We start from the raw sequence: 22,061 nt of genomic DNA, 5'->3' as shown, positions 1-22,061 counted from the left end.
AGGTTATGAACAGGTTGGTGTGCTCCATCGCAAGCTTACTCTCAGATTCTTTCTGTTGCCATGGGAACCACTCACCAATGCAAAGAATCCCCCAACCCCACTCTGAGGTACTTAGCACCGTGTCTAACACATCTCAGACTACGAACACAGACCCCACCCATCCAGACTAACTCATTCTATGAGGGCGAACACCGTGTTACTACTGCTCCAAGTGTTGCCTGATAATTCTCAGTTCGGGACTAAGACTTCTTGAACCTCCCACAAAACATGACATGCCGAACAAGGAAATGTTCACAAAATTATATATATTGTATATATAAAATATATATTGTAAACTTTTATACCCCTAAATTTGTATTAAAGGTGCTCCATGGAACGAGGTTCAAAAGCGTGACACAAGGTACATGTACATAATAATCTTTACTGGATTTCTCTGCTGCCTGGGGGGGCATTTACCCACTATAACCTGCAATTACAAAGGTTCATACCCTGTGAGCTACTCAAATGACTGTGGTCTCATGAGGTGAAGACTCACTGAATAACGCATGTCCACAGGGCCTGTTCTATTACACAAACTCTGCTGCTCCATTTAGTTCAGATATCTTTTGTAGAGGAGAGTGGACAGCTGTCGTCACTCAAGCCAAGCTAACTCGACCACATTCTAACAGAAAGAAAGATGTAAAGAAGGAGAATAAAGGAAGAGATAAACAGAGATATGGCTACCTCCATTAATGGCCCAACTGGCCACTGGCCCAGGCCTGTGCATGATTTAATAATAATCAACAATTATGTGAATCTATGACTCATCAGTTAATGTGGATTAAAATAAAAGTGAGAAATGCTCTGGGAAGCTAAAGTTAGGGTATGTTTTCTGCTGGTTTTTCTTCAAAGAACACGACTAAGCTCAATATGGAGGACTGAAAAAAACAGCCAAATTAAAATATTCAAGCCTGGAATCGATTGTCAATGTCTTCGTAATGCATACCACAACTTTCTCAATCTCAAAATATGGAATTCTTTGCTTTCACCCTGATCAATAATAGTAATAACAGTAATAATGTTGTATGTGGCAGTTAGCTGAATTGCACCGGCTGTGTGATTTCTACTGGGGGAATAAAACTGGGAGAAAAACAGTAAAATTTTGCTTTGTGAAGCATAAACTGCAGAATGACTTCAAGTAAAAAGCATCTTGACAGCTTTAGTTTAATACAGATGGATACAACAATGAAAAACCTTTGAGAAAAATCATTTCAGAAAGTGCTGACCTTTCCTTTACTCAGAGTTTCAGGCAGGTTTGACTTTAAGTTCAGCTCACTCAAAAATAAACTTCAAAATACCAAACAATGCAGTCGTGCCCTCGGGCAAGAAATCACAAGGAACACAAGAAATTGCCCCTGAACCTCAAATACCATGCCTGAGACATCAAATTCCTCAGAGAACTCGGAACCCCCATACCAGCCAATGGAGCATTCCAGCACCCTTAGCCCTAGGTGGGATTCATTTGACACAGGTATGCTGGTGGACAGAGTTACTGCGGCCTGGAGGGGTGTTTATGAATACAGTGCTGAGTGGTACGGAGTGAGTCAGAGCTGAATGGATGGATGGATACCTTAGGCTTGGCTCTGGGCTTAAGCTGCTCCAGCTTCTTGGCTGCAGCCTCGATGGATGCAGCAGCCCCTAGCAGTTCTGTCTCAGCAATCACTGTAGGATCCTCAGGGTCCACCCACTCTGAGCCTGAAATGTGCCACCGAGTTGTCAGAGAAAAGAAGCAGAGCAAACATTAACAAAATATGAAGTGTATAATGAGATTTGATGTACAAAAGTCATGTAAACAAGGCTGATTGTGTCTAAAAACAAAGAACGTAAATTACACTACCACTGAAAAGTCTGGAATCAACAAGATAAAACTAACTGCAGGTAAATATTTAAAATAATTCTAATATGTTAAACCTGTGCAACTTGAGATGTTTTAAGTAGTACGTAAGAAGCTGTAGAACAACAAATGACTAAAATAACTGAGAAAGCATTGAGAATGAAATTATAATCAAATGAATTGTATTTCAAATGTGTTGATCAAACTTCAAGGTAGATACCTGGACAAATTATTGTAAGTAGACAATCACATGATATTTTGTATTATTTATAAAGTGTTCATGTTGTGTGTCATGAAATTCTTAAAATACTAAACAAAATATCTTAAATACCTATTTCTGTTTTATAAATTATTATTGTATATAAAATATCCCAAAACTAAGTGATTCCAAATTTGTAAAACAGTAGAGTAGAATCCAGGAGTCATACTGACCCAATTTACCCAATATATCTATAAAGCCAATAAGATATACAGAACCCATACATATATTGTTTTTTCTTTGTTTTCTTTTTTTTTGGACTTTTGCCAATTATCTTTCTAATGTTAGCTGTTGCCAATTCCCATCCGACTATCTGCCCTATTGCACAGAACAACTAATCTGGGAGTGTGGGAGCAAACAAGTGCTTGCTCTGAGATACATGAAGCTGGCCACTGCATCCCTCCAAACTGCTGTTCACACAACATCAGAAAGTGCCTGAAGGTGAGTGCTAACTGCACAACTCTGTATATGTGAGCCAGCAGCCGCCCACCATCAGTCTGTACTGCTGTAGATGGACAGTAGAGAGGAACTAATCCATCCCACCCAGACAGCAGGGCAAATTGTGCACTCGTGGGGTCCAAGTCAGAAATGCCTATGGCGTTCAAAGTTGTGTCTCGGTAATAGGACACAACCCTTTAATAAACCATTTGGGAGCCTGCTGCACATGGCTACTTCACATGAAAGATGATTAATGATAAGCAGCATTTGCTTCCCTCACACACACACACACACACACACACACCACACACACACACACATGCACACACACACACACACACATGTCCTTGCTTTAATTATCAGTGCACTGCTTAAGTGCAGTTTAGGGAAATTCACTTTTTGATGTATTATCCCACTTCTTTATAGACTTTTAAGTGCCCATAAAAATGTCCTTTTCTTAACAGCTAGTGTAAGCACATGGAGAGATGTTTTTCAAGATTATGCTGAATCCTGGAGAACTCTACCCCCTCCCACATGCTGTTCCCCCATGTGTCTTTGTCTCTATTCAGAAGAATAACACTTGTACTGTCTCATACTCACCTCCGTCTGCAGCAGAGAAAATGAAAACAGTTGCATTAGAGAAGTGAAGTTGAGAGTCCCCATGGACCAATGGCTTTATTAACCCTGCACAGATCCAATTCAACCCCCAACATGCTGCCTATTACGGCTAACACTGATAGGCCGTTCCTGAGTGAACCTAGGCCTGCACTCCAGATTACATAAGCTTTACCTGATAGCCTAGGCTGACTGCTCTTAAAGTCTGTTTGGTCTATGAACATGAACAACTATCTACTGGTAAAACAAGTTTCATTGCTGTTTTTATAGCAGATAAAATGCTTTTTCTTTGTTAGACATGCACTAAAAGTATGCATTATCCATTGAGATAGAGTAGAGGGTTTGTATGTATGAGTGTAATGTCACCTTTCATGGCTTCTGCAGTCTGGATGAGCTCGGTGACTGAGCTGGCTACTTTCTTTGAAAGCACAGCCAGCTGCTGCCTGTGTTCTGCTGTAGGCTTCTGGAGGACCTGGAACATACAGCCAATGCAGAAATACAGCCATCAACATTGTGAATGCTATACAGTAAAGATATCTAAATAAGTTGAAAACAACAAATATTAATCTAGGGGTTTTACCAAACTGGTACCACAGTCACAATAAAACACTTGCTGAAACATTAAAACATAGCATTTCAGAAATTTTTCATTTTTTAATTTGTTTTTACACCACTTAAAATGCTAGTTTCTCTGTACATCTGTACATGATGATTCAACCAATAGAAATGGCCCAAAATTATTGGAATGAAATCATCACACAAACACACATTAAAAGGCATTTTTTTCCATTTCCATGTTTTACTAACACTCCAACACATACACCTAACTAAAATACTGTTCATCTCTGCCTGTATGTTAATAATAATACATATTTTTAAATAGCACTTTTCATTTTAGCTACAAAATCTCAAAATGCTTTACAGAGTATTGTCAGTAAAACATAAAGAAAAAACAGTGCACTTTAAATTAATGACAGCACAATTACAAACAAGAGAAAATGAGCCGTAATATGTCTAAGCATATACTAGCCTAAACAAATCTGTTTTCAATTCAATTTCAATATTTAAAAAAAATTAAACATGCATTCCTAATATTCTCTAGAAAGCTATTCCAGAGTTTAGAAGCTGTATAAGAAAATGGTCTTTCACCAATGAGCTGTAAATGATCTTTGGCTTTTCAGTAAGCCTGCCTCAGCAGAGCTAAGTGGTCTGGATGGGCTATAATGCTTCAACAGATTAGTCAGATATACTCAAGTGAGGCCATTAGGAGCTTTAAATGTCATAAGCAAGACTTTGTAGTCGATGCGGAACTTAACAGGAAGTCAGAGTGAACTGAGTAGGACCAGAGTAATAGACTCAAACTTGCTTTTCTAGTATTGTATTCTTAACTATTTAGATGGAGATTATTTACACTTTACAGTAGGCTAATCTAGAAGTTATGAAAACATCATCTAATTTCTCAGCATCTTGTAGCATGTGATAGCATGCGTTTTGAGAGATATTACTAATCTGGGACTCAAATGATAAACTACTATCCAGTGCTACACCATGGCCTTTACCTATAGCTAACCATGAAGGTCAAGGATAGAATCTGCACCCTTATTTGGACCCCACTTAAGAGCAGTAAAAGAGTATAAGAGTAAGCGGCCTCTGACCTACACCTTGATACCCTAAACAGAAACACACACACCAGAAGGACATGTTCGAGCAGGTCGATGTATCCGGTGGTACATTCTAGGCCATAGAGCAGGGCTTTGTTTCTCACATCTTCAGCCACTTCCTGGTGGTATGCAGCTTGCTGCAAGAAATTGAGACAGAGCCTTACGTAATGTTTATTATACCTGCACAATGCATAAAAGCATACAGAAAAGCCTTTTAGTGCTAAAACCTCCAGATGGCTGGAAGGCAAACTCAATAATGAGTGTTCAATCAATCTGACTGTTGTTTACTTCCTAAGCTATACTGAATCAGTGTGAACGATCGTGGTGTAACAGTGGAGCTGGGTATTTCTCTTTAGCATGCTGCTGCCTTTAAGCCAGAGCTTAAAACATTATTTGCGGTATGGCGACACTAGATAGCAGCATTTGGGAGTCAGAGAAGTGTAGCACAAAGTGACATTGAGAAGTGAGTGAACTGCATTCACACTGCCCACAAGCCTCTCATATGCTTCCAAGTTCTTTCAGCTGGAGGAGTTAGTGCCAACGCTGCTGAATGAAAGCAAGTTTGTTTGCGTTTAACTATGTGTATGTGTGTATATGTATGAGGGAGAATGAGAAAGTGTGGGTTTTGTGAGTGTGTATGGATTAGCACCTTGCAGGTGACCAGCATGTCAGAGATGGCTTTGCGGCTCAGGTTGGCAGTGGCGATCACGTCCTCCTGCTGGCCAGAGTTGCCTGCTGCTACAGCTTTGGCTGTGGCTACAGTGATGCCCTTGGTCATGCGGATGAACTCCTCTGGTGTTGTGCTTTTCTCCGGAGTGTCCTTGGACTGGAAAACCTGAGCCAATGACAACACAGTGGTTTCAGTTGAACGCATACAATAGTTGAACAAGAGCTTTATAATATTCTCAATAATAGTTTCTACCTGTTGTGACTTGTGTTATCAAAATTACTTGGAATAAAATCACTTTAACTACAATAAAAATTAAAAACGCTTTTGCCTTCTCCTGCAAAGTTACTATGGTACATTAATGTAATAAGATTTTACTCCAAATACATTTGGGCCATTTCTATTGTTTCATTTGTTATTAAAAGGCTGGCTTTTTTAAACAGTATAATATATATATATATATATATATATATATATATATATATATATATATATATATATACATATATATATATATAAACCAAAAAATGGAGGTTTAAATATGACGGTGACAATGTATTGCATGTGTCGATGCTGCCTGTGCGAAATACTCTATCTGAAATCTTAAACGATCTAAAATCATAGAACGATACCTAAACCAAAACCAAAGACATGCACTTGTACAGGTTGTGAATCTATCATTAATTGCTCTTGAAAGGTGACTGCAGTGGCACTGTTTGGTCTGGTAATCACTGTAAGGCTTGTTAAATGCTGGTAGTCTCTCAGGGAAGCCCAAGCAAGGATTAACATTAAATCAGAAGCAAAAGCGGCTCTTGAGAACTCTTGGCTCTCTCCTCCACTCTCTCAATCTGCCACTCTGTCCCTGATAAGCGGAACAGGACACCCCAGGGGCCTAGCAGAGCATGTGGAGGATAGGCACAAAGTCAAACCTCACTCTGTGTCCCTCCATGTACCAGCAGCAGATACCACAGATGGACACAAAGACTTTCTAGCATAGCCAATACTCATTAGCTACACCTAACTGATGCTAATTCCTAGCCAGGCTGAAATATGAGAAAGACATATATTAGCATAGTTTAACTAAATGTACAAAGAACAAAGAAAACTGACATTTCATCATATAAATGCTCTGTTTTTTGGGAGACAAAATGGGGTCTGTGTGGGATTGAGCTGTGGGTTACAATGCAATCAGTACCCTTAACATATTCAATAGCATTAATCGTTGTAATGTCTGAAATACATTATGCTTCTGAAGCATAATTATATCTTTGTCTTAATCCAACGCCCCTCACTGCTACGTACAGTCAGCTCCTGTTTGATAAACTCGATGGTGGCCTCCAGAGCCCTCGTCCCGCGAGTAGCTTCATCCTCCACTGCTTTGACAGTCTTCAGCAGAGACGTCACGTTAGTCACCATCACCTGATGCACAGCAAAAGAGGGAGGAGCAAGCAGCTTAGCACTGGTGTTATAAATGTAAGTTGACTGTGGCTCAAAATTCAGATGAAAATAAATGCATTGGACTGAACTGACCCAAACACCAGCAGGGGGAGCTGTGATCAATACTACAGTAAAAGGCAGCAGTAGTTACAGCATTGACCGTAAATGTACCACGCTATGATATTTTCACATGGTAGTGGTGTGCCTTACATGACAGCAGCACGTGACAGTTGTAACAATGCCCCTAGTGGCCCTGGACAATCATCACAATTGGCATGTTTTAGCACTCTACACCTAAGCTAAATGACAGTACAGGACTGATTCAGAACATTCTAACTGTGGTGAAACCAACACTACAGTGAAGGCCCAGGAGGACATGAATTTATTTAATTATTCAAGCACTGAACTTGGGCAGTGCAACAGTATAAGCTGAAGATTTACAGAATGTTGAGACAGTGTTACCAGAGCAGGTGTGAAGACCCATGTAGCTTTAAGTGTTAGTGCACACTGTGAATTTAATGGCTAGGAGGCAACAAGTCGCTAATGTCACCTCATGTTTATCTCTTGTGGGTGTGTTTGAGGAAGCTCTTGTTGTCGCGTGTGGGTGTGTACACTGTCGAGCTTCTAACAAAAAAATGTAAAAAAAAGTAATACATACGTATTTTTGGTTTGTTTAAAATATGAACTACAATTATAACTTTCTCTTCCATTTTTTATGTGATATTACTGGGAACAGGAATGGAATTCTAGTAGCAACAAAAAGTTCAGAGGACAGAGGCTGGGGACCTCAGACCCCCATATCTAGGATTGCTCTGTAATGTTCTGTATATTCTGTATAATAGCTTTTATAGTACATTTTATAGCACATGTCTACTTGACCTGCATATGTACAGACATTCTTATCTGCATATGTACAGATATCCACACATCTAACATGTACAGATATCCACACACACCTTATATGTACAGATATCCACACATCTCATACGTACAGATATCCACACATCTCACATGTACAGATATCCACACATCTCATACGTACAGATATCCACACACCTCATATGTACAGATATCCACACACCTCATATGTACAGATATCCACACATCCCATATGTACAGATATCTACACATCTCACATGTACAGATACTCACACATCTCTTATATAAAGATATCCACACATCTCATACGTACAGATATCCACACATCACAGATATATGGATATCCCACATCTCCTGAGCTCCCTTCACATCGGCTGTTTTTTTATTATTACTCTTTATTCTATTTTCTATTTATTGTATTTTATTTTACTTTTTCCTTCAGTCTAATGTTTGTTAATAGTCTGTTTGCTTGTCTGGTCTGTTTAGTATGTTACATACAAATTCCTTGTATGTGTAACATACTTGGCAAAATAAAGTGACTGATTCTGATTTTAACAACATAAGGACCGAGAATAGTGCCTTGAGGAACTCCATGTTTGAGTTATACACACATCAAATGTAATTGGTAATAGAAGAACAAAGAGAAAACTCAGAGGTTTGGAGGACACCATATGTTGCTGGAATGCAAACAGTTAGAGAGAAAGGTACAAAAACATAAGGACCCAGAGTAGTGCCTTGAGGAACTCTGTGTCTGAGTTAAACACACACTGAATGTAATTAGTGATAGAGGAATAAGGAAAAAAGGTTTGGAGGTCACCATATGTTGCTGGAATGCAAACAGTCTGTGTGGAGGTCACAAGAGCAGCACAGATCAAACTAGGCTCATTAGTAAAGTATGATAAATAAAACAGGTAGAGTTACAGGCAAGTGGAGCTTAATTCCTAAAGGTCAAGAGTATCGGCTAAACGGAAAGAGGATTAAAGAATGTGTGAAAGAGAGGGCAGCTCTGGCAGAGCGACTACATGAAGGTTTCACTCTGACACACCTTTAAACAGCTCAAGTGCAAATAAAGGGTGCCAGGGTCATAAGATCAATGTGACATGAATTCATAAATCAAACATTTTGCTTTTAAATGTCCAAGTTAACCTGAAAGAAAGAGAAGAAGAGGGAGATGGTAAGAATGCACTTGAGTCACATACAGTACTGTATTTGCACGCAGCCTGGCTCTGTCCCCTGCTGTGTGGCCGATGAGTCTCACACATATACACACACAGAGTAAAAGGCATCCGAGTAACACAGGGCTTGAGCGATGGCCACACACAGAGATGACAGAGCGAATTGTGATAGCACTGCACACAGCCAAGACAACCAGAGACTGTCAAAGCCAGCTGGCAGTCACACACACACTCACTCATACACACACATGCATGCACACACCACACACACAAACATACACACACACACACATGCATGCACACACAACACACGCACACACCACACACGCACACACAAACATACACAGACAGCACTGTGATATCATACAGTACATCATTTGATAATGCTATGCAAAATATAATAAATACTGTCACTGTCCCAAAATAAAAACAAAAAACAAAAACAAACACAAAAAAACAAAACAAAACCAATTATCTCCATTTGGGTCATTTTACATTTCTACATCATTTGACTACAGTAGCTGCTCTTTACATTGTGTGAAAATGTCATAATGGACCAACAGAAATGCTTTGAAATTGTTTGAAAATGCTTTGAAAATGTTTTTACCATTAGATAAACAATACTGAAAGCTTTTATTTTAAGAGATAAGAGAAAATTAAGCTTCGGAAGGTGTCCAAAGGGTGGACACAGTAAATGCCGAAAACTGACTCTACACTGACTCTGAAAAAACTTAACGGCCATTTGTCATAATGGTCTCTCACCTTAACACAGTATATATATATAAAGAGCAAGCTCCATATAAAGGATCAATAGGCATTATATACATATACATACACACACACAAATATATATATATATATATATATATATATTTCAGATACAGATAGAGATACAGTACTGTATACCTCAATAACCAAAATGTCTTGCTCTTTCAGTAAAAATCATGAATCATGGAGCAATTGCGAAAACACCACCTCACAAAGTCAGGACAGTTTTGCCAGTCATGACATTGTAGGTTATTTCTGTTTTTCTGTGGATTTCCTACAAAGTCAGGACATTTTTGTCATGAACATGTTCAAGAACAAAAATACACACACACTTTACCTTGGCAGCACTCTTTAGCTGGTACATGGAGGGGTCATCTGCTGCTTTCCCTGCTGCACACTTAGTGGCTCCTATCAGTTCAGCTAGAGCTTTAGCCACATCCCTCACTGCGTTGATCAAAACCACCTGAAGAAAGAAGGAGAGAAGAAAGTAAGACAGAGAGCAAGAACGCTCAAGTCAACAGAGCAGTCCAAGCACACAGCCTTTATCAGGAACACCTGGGGATATGATACACGCCATGGCTGCTTTATCAAAGAGCACATGAGGAGCAGAGCAGAGCAGAGTACAGCTCCATATCTAAGCCACCTGAGGCTGGGTGAGAGAGAGAGACAGACAGAAAGAGAGAGAGAGAGAGAGAGAGAGAGAGAGTGAGAGAGAGAAAGAGGAAGAGTGATGGAGACTTATCACTAAGACCCAGAAACGGACCCTCACACTGAGGAGAGAATGAGAGTTAATAGTATTGTGAGAAGCTCTACACACACTGCTTGATAGCATCATTCGAACTGCGAGGAATACCCCTGAGGCAGAATGAAACAAGGAATAAGTGGTGGAATACAAAAGCACCCAGAAAAAGAGCTGAACACAGAGGAGGTAATCCTTTCACTAAAAGCTTCTCAAAGAGTTTCAGCACCAGTAGATCTAAATTAGAGGTAAACTTTCTAAAAAGGGATCCTACAGGGAACCGTAAAGCTAGATAGACTGTACACAGACACACCCACCCACACACACACCTGTGTCTCTGGATCCTCGGAGCCCATGCTGGCAGCCCCTAGTTTGACCACGTCAGTTAGCTGAGTGATGGTCTTGGCTGAAGATTGTGCAGCCTGGGCCAATTTCTCCTGGCTGGATGCTGCTCCAGCTACTAGCAGCTTGGTGTCCTCCACCAGAGCCTTCGCTGTCTTCAGGATGTTCTCCCTGAAGACCAATACACATGGAAAAGCACATAGCACATCTATGACTGTACAATGCTCACACAGCAGAAGGACAGGGTGGAAAATGGTTAAAACAGAAGGTTCTTCACTTCTAACCAAACTTTACAAAACATAAACATGTCTGAAGAACTAAGAAATCATCAAATCAGTCTCTGAGTTTAACCCTGTAAAGTCTAGAGTGATTACTGTCCTTCTGCAAACTATTAAAATGTACTTACAGTGCTATCAAGAAATTAAAATAATTAATTGTGATTAATCACATTATTTGGTTTTATTATTTGATCTTAAAGAAAGATCTTTTTCATTTAAAAATCAGTGCACTTTATTACTGTTATATGAGTGGATAAAATGAGCTTTACCAGAACTTATTTACTACTTTCAATTTTCATCACAGACACCCAACGAGAGCTGTATTTTAACAATTCCAACTCCTTCGATATTAGGCCCCTCTTGCTTTCGTTCTGAAAATATTGCTTTAAAAGCTGTTTAAAAGCTGCATTGAACAAGATGGCTATATTCGTGGATTTCATCATAGCGACATACAGTGCACAAGCAGAGAGCGGCGGGACATCAGCCTGCACTACCATGGATGATTTGAAGAATCAAACTAGAAAAATGTGTTAACAGCTTTAAAAAATGAGTGATGTTGATAATTTATCATGTTAATGTGTTATTAGTGCGTTAACTCCGACATCTCTTTTATGCAATCATAAAATTAATTATATAGTCAATAGCATAATGAATTACATTTATACTTAATTTACATTCTGTATCAACAAGTTTGGACCTCCAATTCAGGTCTGTTGTTTGTTGTTGAATGGAAAATATTGTCACTTCAACTTTATTGGTCTTACTGGAGAAAGCAGTTTTCTTCCTGTAAAATAAGACCATATGCACAGGGATAATTTTGCATGGAATTCACATCATCATATTAAAATATCTCCTCAATCAATGTCACAAATGTGGCTTTGATTGAATGCTTATAATTTGCACTTTTGACTGAATTTCCCTGCTTGTGTCAATGTGCTACGAGTGAGAAATAATTACCATAAAACTACAGCATGCTTTGCTATCACTGCTGTCAGCTCTAGGGGTTAATGCTGCTCGTCCCTCTCTCTCACCTGTGGTCTGCAAAGGACTCGTCGTTCTCTGCGTTGAGTGTGCCTGCAGAGGCGAACATGATGGTAGTGTCGAGGTCAGCGATAATGCCTGAGACGGAGCTGGCAGCCGTGATGCACGCCTGGGTGCCCTTATTACCGGCCTGCAGAGCGGACAACACCATGGACACCTGCAGGAGGGAAACACACAGGGTCATACAGAGTATGCAAACACTAATCTGATTAATTACTCTCATAACTGGCACGCAGCTTCAAGTGGATGCCCTGAGTTTGGATAAAAGGGAATTTAGCACTGTTGATAGCACTGAATAATGCCATCACCATGATTTACTGTGCACTCTAAGCTGAATCTATCTGAAGGGGGAATGAGACAAACATGAAGAATGATGCAAAGCAACGGAGAGTGAAAGAGGCAAAGGTGCTATGAATCAAACAGCACATTCGCTCAACCTCGAGTGAGATGAATATCGCTCGTTTTGGAACTCGGAACATAAAGTTGAAGCGCGATATATCTACACACAGACAGAAAGAGCTTTTACACAGAGAGAGAGAGAGAGAGAGAGAGAGAGAGAGAGACAGAGAGAGAAGGGATAAAGGGAGATAGGGAGAAGGAGAAGAGAAAGAGAAGGGGAGAGCAAGAAGGAGAGAAAGAGACAAAGGGAGAGAACAAGAGAGAGAGCAAGAAAGGGAGAGAGCGTGTGAAAGTGACAGAGAGAGAAAAAGAGTGAGTGGGGATAGGAGGGAGCAGGAGACAGACAGAGGGAGAGAGAAAGAGTGGGGAGAGAGGGAGAGAAAGAGAGAGACAGAGAGAACAGGAGAGAGCAAAAAGAGAGCAAGAACAACAGGAAGAGAGAAAGAGGTAGACAACAAAAGAGAGAGCATGTAACAGTGAATGAGAGAGAGACAGAGAACAAGAGAGACAGGAGAGGGGAAAGGGAGACAGAGAGGAAGGAAAAGAGAGGCAGGGACAAAAAAAGAGTGACAGGAACAGAGAGAGAGAAGAAACAGTGGGAGAAAGGGGAGATGGAGAGAGAAAAATAGGGGAAGAGGAGTAGAATAAGAGAGAAAAGGAGGGCAAAAAGGAGAGGAAGAAAAGAAGAAAAGGAGGAAATGAGTAAGAGAGAGAGAGAGAGAGCTAAAGAGAGAGAGATGAAGGGGTAAAGGGAGATAGGGAGAAGGGGTAGAGAGAAAGGGAGAGGGAGAAGGAGAGGAAGAGGGTGAGAACAAGAGAGTAAAAAAGCATGTAAGAGTGACAGAGATAGAGCGAGAGGGGATAGGAGGGAGGGGAGACAGAGAGAACATGAGAGAGAGCAAAAAGAAAAGAGAGAGAGAGCACGAGAGGAAGGACAAGAGGAAGAGAGGAAGAAGGAGAAGGACAAAAGGAAGAGAGGAAGAAGGAGAGGACAAGAGAGCACATGTGAGTGACAGACAGAGAGAGAGAAAGAGGCAGGGAGAACAAGAAAGACAGGAGAGGGGAAAAGTGGGCAGAGGAAGGAAAAGAGAGGCAAGGAGAGAAAAAGAGAGACAGCAACAGAGAGAGAGAGAGAGATACAGAGAGAGAGAGCGAGAGAGAGAGAGATAAGAGAGAGAGAAGAAATTAAAACAGAGAGGTGAGACAGAGAAAAATGGGGAAAGGGGTAGAATGAGAGAGAGAAAAACAGCAAGAAGGAAAGGAAGAAAAGAAGAGAAGGAGTGAAAGAGAGAGAGCGAGACTGAGCATGTAAGCGTGAGAGAGAGGGAAAGAGAGATACAGAGAGAGGGCGAGAAAGAGAGAGAAAGGAAGAAGAGAGAGAGAGAAAGACAGAGAGAGAGAGAGAGAGGGAGAGAAAGAGAGGGAGATAGAGAGAGAGAGAGAAAGAGGGGGAGATAGAGAGAAGGAGAGAAAGAGATGGAGATAGAGAGAGAGGCAACAAGAAAGAAAACTGTTTACACACACAGATGAAAAGCCACAGGAGAAGCATTTCAGTGTGGTTGAAGGCTCAAGCTGCCCGTTCATATTAATGTTGAAATCATTCCAGGCGGATGCGAGAGCTGAATTCTATCAGGCAGACCCACATCCACTGCGCTCACTTACAGCCAGCTAGCAGCTCCAGCACTGCTCCTGCACAGTGGGGCTCTGCTCCACACTCCCTTACCACAGAAATGTAATCAAGAACAAACACACCATAATGGAGCTAATCTTTTACATTTACAACACCAGGAACAAGAAACCAATCATGATTCATTTTACACAACCAAGAACAACGTTCAGTAGAAAGTAAGCAAATGTACTGAGAATGTATCGTCCAAAGTTGGTGAACTAAGGCTTGTATTAATATTGCATATAAAGCCAATGGCAATGACTAAGCACACTTCCAGCCATCTAATGTGCAGCATGGTACATGGGTACAGGCACAGTGACAAGCAATCTTCTCCACCGCACTGCTGGAGCTATTTTCTTGTCACCACAATTATGTCTGGTCTAGACAATGTTATTACTCTCATTAACCCTTCAGAGGCCAGGCTCTTGATGTGCACCTCCCCAGTGCACTGTCCACTATACACGGTACATTCATACTAAGTCATTACCAAATTAAAACTATAACTGTTTTGTGCAACTCAAAGGATGTGCTAAAGCACACGACAATATTCCTAAGGCAGGAACAAAGCTTTACATAATTGTTCTAGCAAAGTTTTGTTGGGGTAAATGGCACTCCATTTAAATGAAAAGGCACAGCTCATTTAACACACTATTATTTCAGACATCTCAAGGTTGGAAAGATGGATGGCAACAGTCCTAAACATCCTGGTGCCAGTTCACTTTTACAATAACGCACACTGTGCCACATTCAAAACCCAAACACAAAACACAGATTTGCTTCCATTTAATGGCGTAGTGATCTGAAATGCTTCAGCCCACTGATTTTCAGTTTTCTTCAACAAGATGCAGCAGCAAGGCCAACGTTTGACAGAAGCACATTCAGCTTTCTAATAGAACGGTGTCACAGCACTGAATAGAAGCAGAACTGATCTTTTTTGGTGGAACTGCACAGCCCACCACACAGAGAAACATCCAATAACCAGTGAATGGCTCTGGATTAAAGTATCCGCTAAATACAAAATCTGTTTTTGGAATGCTGTTTTGTCGATCTCGCAAATGAAAGAATCTGCTAAATACATAAATGTCAGGATAAATTGTTTCTGAAAGTTGCTTTGACTACTTAGAAAAAAGGCTGAAGTGAGATGAACAGAGTCTAAGCTTCACTGGATAAAACAAAGTTTGAAGGCATTTTGTAGTATAAAGTGGTACATCACGTCATATTTCAACACACAGCATATCACAACTCAGAACTGTACTGTGATAATACTGTATCGTAGGGCCTATTTGGATTCCCAGCCATATCATTTACCGCATTCAAAGTACAGGGACCACACGTAACAAAGAAAAAGGAGCTGAGCGGTGCTACGTGAATGGAGGATGACGGGACCGTATCAGGCCTACCTTCTCAGTGACGGCCCGAGCACACTCGATCAGCTCCCTCTTGGTAAAGCTGTCTGTTGGACTCATCTGTAGGGCTCCAGCCTTCTGCACCAGGTAAATACAGCCATGACCCAGCTCCTGCACACGCGTCTTTATCTGCAAGCCCACCTGGAGAAACACAGGGATGGTCATCACAGTAAGACTCCAGCCAAGCATAAGTCTATGTGCTCTGGTCTCTGTCTCCAGCCTAGACCCTATACTGCCTCGCTTCTTATCACAAAGGCCGATGGGTGAATAATGAAAGGATTGTGACTGCTGGTGAGTGGGCTTGATGGCACTACACCTTTAATTTCCTGACACACAGATCCATGGGTGGGTGGTGCTTCATTACCACATCACCACAGGCTTTTGAAGTTAGCGGGGGTACAGAGTCACTATGGTAACAGCAGCAGCTGCTTATGTAAAGGCTATTGAAGAGAGCTGGTGGCTAGCGGACTGTGGATTCACACTTCATGCTCTCTTCTTGAAGATGTGGACTAAAATATACACAAGCGAGGTTTGACGCATCACTGGAGCTTACACCTTTACTCCGAAAGATAAGCAAACGGATGAAATTGCATGTCTACGACCGTTTAGATCAAAGGTGGAGTTTATGGCATCATAATCTGCCAGTATATTATGATCTCAGTATGAGAAATATGAGCCCATGTTAAGAGGGTAGCCATCTGCGCTTCATGCTTATATGATCTGTGCATAAGTGTGTGTGTCTCTCTCCGCTTGTCTCCAGTGCACTGGTCCGTGGAGGACAGGCAGTCTGTCTGGACTGATCCTCACCTCCTCCGGCTCGGCTGTGGCGGCTGCCAAGCGGCCTTGCTGGGCCAGTTGGCTGTAGTCCACTGTCACCTGAGACGCAAGGCCACCCAGCTCCTCCTGACAGGTCACTGACTTCGTCATCTGGGACACAGAATCAGCGTATGTATCAGCGTATGTATCAGCTTATGCACCAGCGATACAGCTCAACCTATTCATTTACATTCATTCTAACTACATCCAAACAGGGCTGGACAATATAGGCAAAAATCATAACATGATTATGTTTCGTATCATTTATTAATCTTTCACAGTTATTATCATATAATGCATTTTCTAATGCATCATTTGAAGTCTTAACAGCATTTTGAACTCTGAAGAAAACAAAATGCTGCAATAGACCTATACAAAATGATTTATTACAAAGACAAAATGTAAATTAAATATATTTTATATTTCTTATATCTGTAAATAAACAAATAGATAGGCTGAGGCTGTGGCTAGACTTCTTACCCCCTTCCATCTAGACAGTAGATGTAGCACCTGAAGTAGCAACTGTCCAAAGCTTTTTCTTACAATATTTGATAAGGGAACTAAATGGCTTATGCATTTTTTCAGACCTGCATCCTGATATTGCAAAAAATAATAATTTCCATTATTATCTTCCAGGCCTGCTTCTAGCACTGCCGTAACTGACCTCGCAAAGTCTTACATGCATTAAACAGAGACACAGACTTCTAGGCAACAGGTGTTTAGGAAACAGAGCTGAGAGCTCTGGGAGGCTAATGTTATAATGTGCTACTCACCATCTCCTGTGCAGTGATGGCGATAGCCTTGGAGAATTTCACCATGGTGGTCTGGTAATCCACAAATGTGCCGTCTGGCTCCGGGGGTGTTCCCTCATCCATCTGAACCAATCAACCACCCCAAAAAAGGCAGATTTTAGCTGTGTACCCCTTGACAGAGAAGGGCTTACAGAAAAACTGAATATCATTTTGCTGCAAATTACTATCTATGTGGAAAATGTGTGAAAATTAATCAGTAGTGATGTTTCAATTGTCACCATTGTCCTCCTTCATGTGTCTTCTTGACAACATAATGAAAGACTGCAGACATACTTGAATGAGATGAACGCTGATATAGGATCAAATGGAGGCTAATATGGAGCTGCATGGTGGGCTACACTCTCAGTGACAGTCCTTGTGTATGTGAGTGACAGCTGGAGACACTTGGGCTCTGAACCTGAAAAGCCTCCTGCAGTTTGCTAATAACAGCTGCTGAAAAGCCTTCTTTCCAGCATCCGCTACCAGCCTCGAGCACTTAGCATGGAGCTGAAAGGACCAGGCTGCTAGCAGCTATGTACAGCTACTGCCATCATATACTGTCTTCTTTTATAAACACATACAACACATACAACTACAATATCGATCAGTAACTGACTGACAGCTGGAGGCAGTTTGACTCTGAACCTGAAAAGCCTCCTGCGGTTTTTAACATTTTAAAATGCATTTTTAATACTGTATTAAAATTGTTATATTACATATATATAATATAACTTGATTTATTTTTGCCATGTATTTTGCCATTGTATTTTGTTTGCTTTAATCTTTAAATAAATAACTTTGCACAATGTTTTAAAAAGTAATATACAAATAAATGAATTATTAATATTATTACTATTATTATAATAAATAATAATACATTTTCCAAATGTGTGATAATCAGCAAACCTTATTAAAGCGATTTTTAAAAATTTGACACTAAGCTGATGCTACATTACAGTACTATATAAAGTGAATTCTGATGACAGCATTGAACTCACCCGTCCCATGGCCTCAGCAATAGACTCCACCATACCCCCCACCATCCCTCCTTCACTCGCTGCCTCGTTCAGTGTCACCATGATATCATCCACTGCTTCCTTCATCAGCTGCGCTGCTTCTGCAATTGCATCATGGGTATGGCACGCCTATGGGAGATGTGTGTATGTATGCGTCAGTATTGACAATTTTAGCCCATTTTGAACATAACTCAAAAATGCTATTCAGTACATGACTAGCAAACCCAGCTTTCAACAGCTGCACACACATAAAATCATAACAGTTTTCATAAAAACACAAACAATTACTTAATTGCAGAAATTATGACAATTCTTAATGGTCAACACTGATTTTGGGACATATTTACTTCAAAACAATGTGATCTAACTGCTCACCTTGTGGTCATGAGGGACATGGATGCAGTCTCAGCTCCTGCTCTAAAATGCAGGGGTGTGGCTAAAATAATGCTTCGCCTATGGACTGAAAGTTTTTGTGTTTCGGTAGTGACATGAAAACGTAAAACAGCACTTTCTGAATAAAGCTTTTTTTATTTAAAAATTAAACTAATGACAAATCTAAATCTTTCAACTACACCAGGGGTCGACAATATGTGGCTCTTTTGCAACACGGCAGAATTAGATTTTTAGATAAAAATACAATAATTCTCCTTTGCAGTGAAATAAAGCTCTGCTGATCGTTCTAGAACAGTTTTAATAATAAATGGTCTTAATCGCTGGAGTTAATGTAGCCTACAACTGTTTATTCACCAACATTTTAACCGTGAACATAGGCACGCAGACTTCTGGTCACCATAGCAACGCAGAAAACAATCTTGCCTAGCTAGTAGCTATCGAAAAGACAAGATTTAAGAGGAACATAGATGATTTGGAGACAAAGGGAGTTTGCATTTTTAACACTTCGCTGGTTTCCTGATTTGCAGCAGGAAACCGTCAAAAACTAAATATTCAGCTTTTCGTTCTAATTTTAGCTTACAACCAAGCAGTTAGTGGGTGGGCTATGCACAGCTTGCGTGAGAAGCTGCAGTCTTACTAAATCTAACATTAAATTCAAGCGCGCTGTGGGCATATATTGTGATCAAGGCACATTATGTGCTGCTACTGCATTTGTACACGTATGTACACCTGGCCTACTGTGTATTTCTGTGTGGTAGTAATTAGACTCTGTACCTTAGGATTTCCTCCTCCTTCTTTGGCTGCATAGAGCATCTGCAGCGATGACTCGGCCAGAGTCTTGGTTTGGTCCAAGATGTTCATTTGCTGTTGGTGGTCCATGTGCTTTGAGGCCAGCCCCACAGCAGCCACAATAAGGGGCTCAAAGTAGCTGGCCAGCTGAGTCACCTGGGAGAAGATCACCCCACAATTCAATGTTAATCACACCAAGACAGGCCTTGTGCTCATTTCAGACTGAATAAATGTTCACTAAGGGAGAACTGACTACATCTAATCTGGGCTAAATGGGCCTAAATTTAAATGTAGAATGTTCTATAAGCAACACAGAGATGTATTGTTTGATGTGATTCCGTTGTAAAAGGGACAGTGTGTGTGTGCTGTTCACCTTGTGTCCAAGCTGCGCGGCCTCCCCACGGGCTGCAGTAGAGATGGGCTCTATCAGATGACCAATCTCCTGCACAGCCGAGGTCACCTGCTCCTGTACAGCCTGTAGAGCCGCCAGCACAGCCATATTAATTACATCACTGACACTCAAAAATCAGTACATTCACTCAGCGATTACAATGCCCATGAAAAAGCATATGAATAATGAGAAAGGACTGAGATAGAATTTCTTCTGACAGAGATATAAATAGATAGATATAAATAGACAGATGAATGCTTTGTAGAATAATACTATAGTACAGCAGTAGTTTAGATACAGTACCACACAAAGGTTTGGGCACACCTTTTCAGAGAAAGGGTTTTCCTTATTTTTACTATTTCCCACATTTTAGTGGGGATTATAGTGAGAACAACAAAATTTTAAAAATAGTACATATGGAGTAATGCAAAAGATCTTATATTTTAGATTCTTCAAAGTAGCTCCATTTATTCTGATGTCGCTTTGCACACTCTTGGAATCTTCTCAACCAGCATCATTGAGTCACCCGGTGAGACGATCTTTATTTTTATTTTTTATAATTTCCACAGTTTTCTCTAAACAACAACAGTGCTTGTTGAAGGAATGACTGATGCAAGTGAAATTTCTAGAAGACATAAATACAAAGGAATAAGTACAATATCTATGTATTACATTTATAGTCTGATTTTGTGTTTCTGTATATAATGTGGCTCTGACTTTGCGGCTGAAATGAGTGAAGGAGCGGATTTTCTTACATCGCTCAATCACTCCCAGCAAACTGCAGAATCCACAGCTGAGGACTGTGGAGGTGCACTCTACAACCAAACAGAGGTGCAAATCGGTATCTATTAACATTACTGTGGAGCGTTTTATTTGTTTCACCTGTTCAGAATCGGCACTTAGTGGCTGCATAAATCACGTGCGGAGAAGTAGCTGCTAGAATTGTGTTTTCTCAACGAGGCTGAAGTTGGCTTGCTATTTGCCTGCTTCTCATTTAAAATTTCCGTTCCGCCTTAAATGGAGCAGCAGTAGTAGTTCATGGTTTTTATGTTCACTCTTAGGAATATTTAGGAATTATACTGTTAGGACTGTGTCAAATAACTACAGAGACCATTTTGCATTATCATGCATTTTATAACATGATAATGCTATAAAATGCATTATATGTATAACTGCATCTTGAGCACGATTATATATAAAATATTTTGGAAAACACTCTAAATCTGGTGTGTCCAAACAATAATAGACAAAATGATAGACACACAGACTGAGTCATATAGGCACCTCTAGTGAGATGTCGTCTCTGCAGGGTAAACTCTGGCCTACAGCTGCTAAGGAGGCTTGCTCTATGTCTCTGATGCACTTGTTGATGCTGTCAATGCTGTGGTCGCACTCCCGCTGGCCTGGAGCCTTGTCCCTATAGCAACAAAAAAGGGGATGTTGTTAGAGGGAGGCTGCTGTGTTTCTTTACTCTATCTAGACATCAGATACATTACTGTTCCAAAACGCAGGAGACTTAGTGCAGACTTGGCTGTTTCTGGCCACACACACACACACACACACACACACACACACATCACACACACATGCACCCACTGGCTGAGCTCCAGTTGTGAGTGGATGGATTGGGAGGACAATGGGTCTGGATGGCAGCCAAATGGGCAAAAATCCCATCTCCTGCTACTTTTCTTGCTGAGTAGGCTACAGATGAGAGCACACCCTACCCACAGTCACAACAACTGATCTCAAATCAGCCTGTCTATGCGCATTAAACACCAGCATGGGCTACTACCTGATACGGCATCAGCTTATCCGCTCCACCATATCAGTCTCCGAAAACGCTTTCACTAAACGTGGAAACAACACTGAGCATCAATTAGCACGGCAATTCACAGCTCAGTGCAGTCTGTCTGAGACAGCTATTCAGCCATCACTACGTAGAGAGCAACCATTTCAGTCATCTTCTTTTCAAAGACGGAGCATCAGAGTCCAGTATGAAATATAGATTAAAAAAGGCAGTGGAGGAAGCCAACACCTGACTAAAGGCTTACTTAATATAATAATATAACACACGACAGAAAATGTATTTGTAAGATGTGCTACCCACAGAAAAAAAAGTATCTCTGCAAATATATCGTCAGAAGAAATCAAAGTAAAATGACAGCATTAGCTGCTATTTCACAGTGTACTGAAAGGGAAAGAAATGCATGGTATTGAGT

The 22,061-nt window shown here is 40.7% G+C and overlaps 1 protein-coding gene across 1 annotated transcript in view; it reads right to left on the bottom strand.

The window, feature by feature from the left end:
* tln2b (talin 2b) overlaps positions 1 to 22,061 on the bottom strand; it is a 148,631-nt gene that overhangs the window by 8,256 nt on the left and 118,314 nt on the right. Inside the window, 15 exon segments of the mRNA XM_036576080.1 lie at positions 1,610 to 1,734; positions 3,552 to 3,657; positions 4,876 to 4,983; positions 5,496 to 5,681; positions 6,816 to 6,932; positions 10,110 to 10,235; positions 10,841 to 11,024; positions 12,163 to 12,329; positions 15,641 to 15,787; positions 16,454 to 16,573; positions 17,236 to 17,337; positions 18,252 to 18,398; positions 19,437 to 19,607; positions 19,825 to 19,926; positions 21,127 to 21,259. Of these exon segments, the coding sequence (XP_036431973.1) occupies positions 1,610 to 1,734; positions 3,552 to 3,657; positions 4,876 to 4,983; positions 5,496 to 5,681; positions 6,816 to 6,932; positions 10,110 to 10,235; positions 10,841 to 11,024; positions 12,163 to 12,329; positions 15,641 to 15,787; positions 16,454 to 16,573; positions 17,236 to 17,337; positions 18,252 to 18,398; positions 19,437 to 19,607; positions 19,825 to 19,926; positions 21,127 to 21,259 (2,041 nt within the window).

The sequence above is a fragment of the Colossoma macropomum genome, unplaced genomic scaffold (genome assembly GCF_904425465.1).
Source record: "Colossoma macropomum unplaced genomic scaffold, Colossoma_macropomum, whole genome shotgun sequence".
Taxonomy (NCBI): domain Eukaryota; kingdom Metazoa; phylum Chordata; class Actinopteri; order Characiformes; family Serrasalmidae; genus Colossoma; species Colossoma macropomum.
Note: the sequence above shows the minus strand (reverse complement) of the source record. Positions and strands in the feature narration are given on the sequence as shown.